The following is a 4,213-nucleotide window of genomic DNA, read 5'->3' on the forward strand; positions in this document are numbered from 1 at the left end:
ACACACACACACACACACACACACACACACACACATACATACATATATATAATGGTGAAAAACACTCGTGATTTTAACCAAAGGGGGTAAATAAAAGATCAAATAAATAACATTTAGTAAGCTGTTTAAGCAGAAGTTAACTTGCGTGCTTACATTGATCCAGGGATGATTCATGAACTCTGTGATGGTCAACCTTTGGGTGGGCTCAGTCTTTAGAAGAGTCATAATCAGCTGTTTCGCTGCAAAAATAATTTATTATATTAATAAAAATAAAAGAGACATTTGTATGAAATCACCCTTTGTATGTATTTACAAATCTGATTTAAGGAAATGAATCAAAAAGAATGTTTTGTAGACAGTTATGTCAGAGTGAAGTTGACTCTTAAAATCCAAAATAACTCTTTGAGTAATGTGATCTCAGCAACCTTTGACTTTCAAACCTAATTAGCATTTTGAATGTCTGTTTGTTCCAGATGTAATGATATAATCACAGTTCATAGTATCCCATATTTGAAAACTTTTCCAAATTATTCATGTTCTTAACCAAGCCACGCCCTGGACAAGTCACCAGTCCAAATTGTTAATTTAAGATCACCAATAACTTGTGTCAGCAAGCCAGAGTGCCCAGAGACGACATGCAAACTCCACACAGCAACGACCCAGGCAACCACAAGGTTCAAATCTTTTTAATGTGGTACAATAGTGCTAAGCACCTCTGTCGCCTATTTCCTAAATTAGGTTAGGTGAATTGAAAAAAAAAAAAAAAAGTGTGTAAGATTTGGTATGATGGTAATACTTTGGCTGCCTTAACCAAAACACTGTAAATACTAGAGCTCATCTTTCTTTGATATACTGCTTTGTCTGTTTTGTGGTTAAAAAGAAAAAAACCCACTCTGAAGTAGACGACTTTATCAGCAGTAAATACTGCACTGCTTCTTGAGTAATGCATTACAGTAAGTACAACCCATCAGTCGACAACTTCCACAAAAACTAGAGTCATTTTACAAGGTATAGAGAGCAACACCAGCTTGCATTTTCTCTTTTAAACAAAAATCCATCACAGAATAAATGCATCACTTTCAATTGCAGAAAATGTGAACGACAGTAAAGGATGTGAAACACATCAAGTTTCTATTTTTTGATAATAAAGTAAAGACCAGTCTGATTGTCATATTTAGGTGAAATCTTTTATAAAGACTTGAAAGTGATACTATTATGAAATTTCTTGTTTAGAAATAAGGCACCTCCATAGTTCCATTTTACATATAGATACACCACCAGTCACAAGTGTGGACACCGTCTCATTTAATGTTTTTTTTTTCTTTACTTTCACTACTTTCTACAGTAGATACATACTGAAGACATCCAATATATAAAACAAAATACATGGAATTTTGTAACAAAGAAACCATTGTTGAATAACTTTTAGTTTAGATTCCTGAAAATAGCGACCCTTTGCTTTGTTGACAGTGCTACAAACTCCTGGCCTTCTCTCAATGAGCTTTATGATGTTGTCACGTGAAATGGTTTTCACTTCACATGTGTGCCTTGTCGGGGTTCTTGCCTTCTTAATGGGCTCGAGAACCTCAGCTGTGTTGCACAGTCAAGGTTTGTACACAGCTGACAGCCCTATTTGACAACTGTTAGAATTCATATTAAGAACCAATCAGCTACGTAAAGACAGTCAATCATTACTTAAAGAACTGAAGGTCAGTCAGTCTGGAAAATTGCTACAATTTTGAATGTGTCCCTAAGCGCAGTCGCAAAAACCATCAAACGCTAGAGTGAAAGTGGCTCGCATGAGGAGCGCTCCAGGAAAGGAAGACCAAGGGTCACCTCTGCTGCTAATAAAGTCGTCCGAGTCACCAGCCTCAGAAATTCCAAGTTAACAGCACCTCAAACTAGAGCCCAGATAAATGCGCACAGAGTTCCAGTTGCAGACATACCTCTACATCAACTGTTTAGAGGAGACTGTGCGAATACGGGAATTAATGGTCAAGAAACTATTAAAGAAAAATAATTAAAAAAAGCAACAAGCAGAAGAGATTTGTTTGGGCCAAGAAACAAAAGGAATGGACATTAGACCAGTGGAAATCCATGCTTTAGTCCAAATTTGATATCTTTGGATCTACTTGCCATGTCTTTGTGTGACACAGAAAAGGTCAATGGATGTCTCTACATCCATGGTTCCCACCGTGAAGCACGAAGGAGGTGGTGTGATGGTGGGGGTTCTCTGCTGGTGACACTGTTGGGGATTTATTCAAAAGTGAAGGCACACACTGAAGCAGCATGGCTACCACTGCATCCTCCAGCAACATGCCATCACACCGGGTTTGCGTTTAGTAGGACCATCATTTATTTTTCAACAGGACAATGACCCCAAACACACCTTCAGGCAGTGTAAGGGCTATCAGAAGGAGAGTGATGGAGTGCTGCGCCAAAAGGCCTGGCTAGAAAGTCACCTGACCTAAACCCAATTGAGATGGTTTGGGATAAGATGGACCACAAAGTGAAGGGAAAAAGGCCAACAAGTGCTCAGCATATCTGGGAACTCCTTCAAGACTGTTGGAAAACCATTTCAGGCGACGACCTCATGAAGCTTATCGAGAGAATGCCAAGAGGTGTGCAAAGCAGTAATCAAAGCGAAGGGTGCATATTTTGAATAATGTAAAATATAAAACATGTTTTGAGTTATTTCACATTTTTGTGTTCACTACAGAATTCCATATGTATTCATTCATAGTTTTGATACTTTCAGTCAGATTCTACAATGTAAATAGTCATGAAAATAAAGAAAAACCCTTTAATGATATGGTGTGTCCAAACCTTTGACTGGTAGAGGAAATATTACAAGTCCATATAAAGTTTTAAAAAATTAGTTTCGACATTGCATTAACAAAGTCTATTTTTATGATCTTACCTTCCTCTGATACATCACACCATTCAGGGTTGGGAAACTCATATTGACCATTTCTGATCCTCTTCTTCATCCCAGGAGAGATGGCTAGACCATGGTTAGAATAAAACGGAGGATATCCACACAGCCTGTGGAAGGTGTAAAACATCATTATATGCTTCCGTATTGAATGTGACATCTATAACAAAAGGATTAGAGGGAGGAAAAAAAACAAGAACTTACAAGATATACATAATGACACCCAACGACCACATGTCACATGACTTGTCATATTTCTCTGGGCCGAGAACCTCTGGAGCTGTATGCCATAAGGAAGAAAAGAAGGAAAAGGCAAGAGAGGGATGTTTTTAACTAGTTATCAATGAGAGCAGCTGTAATGTAGTAATAAACACAAACAGGTTCTTACCAACATAGTAGGGCGTGTAGCAAGGAGTAGCTAAAGAGTTAAGTGAGGTGGTCTCCTTGGCAAAACCAAAGTCTGTGAGCTTGAGCAGGGCACGGGGTCTCTTTGAGGAATACAGTAAATTCTCTGGCTGCAGGGAGTATTCAGGAATCCAGCATAAAGATAAGATTACAACATTAGTAACTTTAAGTCATCCTCAGTTTAAAGAAAAGTTTATTTCTTATGAATAAGTATGATAAGGCAATGCAAAGAGCACGTACCTTGACATCTCTGTGGGCGATGTTGATTGCATGTAGAAATTGTATAGCCTCACCTATGCTCTTCATGATGTGAGAAGCCTCTGAAGTGATGAGACAGTTCAGTTTTTTAACAGATTTTAAGTGACTGTGACAGCAAATGTCAAGCGTCACAAATGGAGACTGAATGTATTTAGCTGGTATCAGAGTGCATATGTGTCTTTATGATTAATCAAATCTTCTACATAATCACATCATAAAGCATAGTAAGAAATGCTGGGATTTTTAGGGCAATATAGGTTTATTACCCCTCTCTGTGAAGGCCTGGTCTCCTCTGGACTGGATTCGATTAAAAAGCTCGCCACCATCCATGCTAAAAAAGAAAAGAAAAGAAAAAAAGCCTTATGTCAGTAAATACACGTGCTTTACAGTCTTCTATGTTTGATTCCAGGTTATTGCATGTACAGCGTGATACCCTACCAGATGTCCAAACAAACAATTATGGTGGCTTGTTGCAATGATACCAATAGAGACAGAGGAAATTGCTCTCACTGGGACAAAATTAAAATGAGAGAAAAACTCTGGTAAATTAACTGCAGTGCGAAAACACATTAAAACACATGTCCTCTGAAACGTGTGTGTGAGTGTGTGTGTGTG

General features: G+C 38.2%; 1 protein-coding gene across 1 annotated transcript in view; it reads right to left on the minus strand.

Moving 5' to 3' along the window:
- Window positions 1-4,213, minus strand: part of mapkapk2a (MAPK activated protein kinase 2a) — a 37,564-nt gene that overhangs the window by 4,836 nt on the left and 28,515 nt on the right. Inside the window, exons 3-8 of the mRNA XM_005924707.3 lie at window positions 3,865-3,929; window positions 3,581-3,660; window positions 3,324-3,450; window positions 3,140-3,215; window positions 2,921-3,045; window positions 154-239 (exon numbers count right to left, since the gene is read on the minus strand). Coding sequence (XP_005924769.1) covers window positions 154-239; window positions 2,921-3,045; window positions 3,140-3,215; window positions 3,324-3,450; window positions 3,581-3,660; window positions 3,865-3,929 — 559 coding nt within the window. The remainder of the gene's footprint in view (window positions 1-153; window positions 240-2,920; window positions 3,046-3,139; window positions 3,216-3,323; window positions 3,451-3,580; window positions 3,661-3,864; window positions 3,930-4,213) is intronic.

The sequence above is a fragment of the Haplochromis burtoni genome, unplaced genomic scaffold, assembly GCF_018398535.1.
Source record: "Haplochromis burtoni strain Fernald_Lab_line unplaced genomic scaffold, NCSU_Asbu1 Contig_79, whole genome shotgun sequence".
NCBI classification, from domain to species: domain Eukaryota; kingdom Metazoa; phylum Chordata; class Actinopteri; order Cichliformes; family Cichlidae; genus Haplochromis; species Haplochromis burtoni.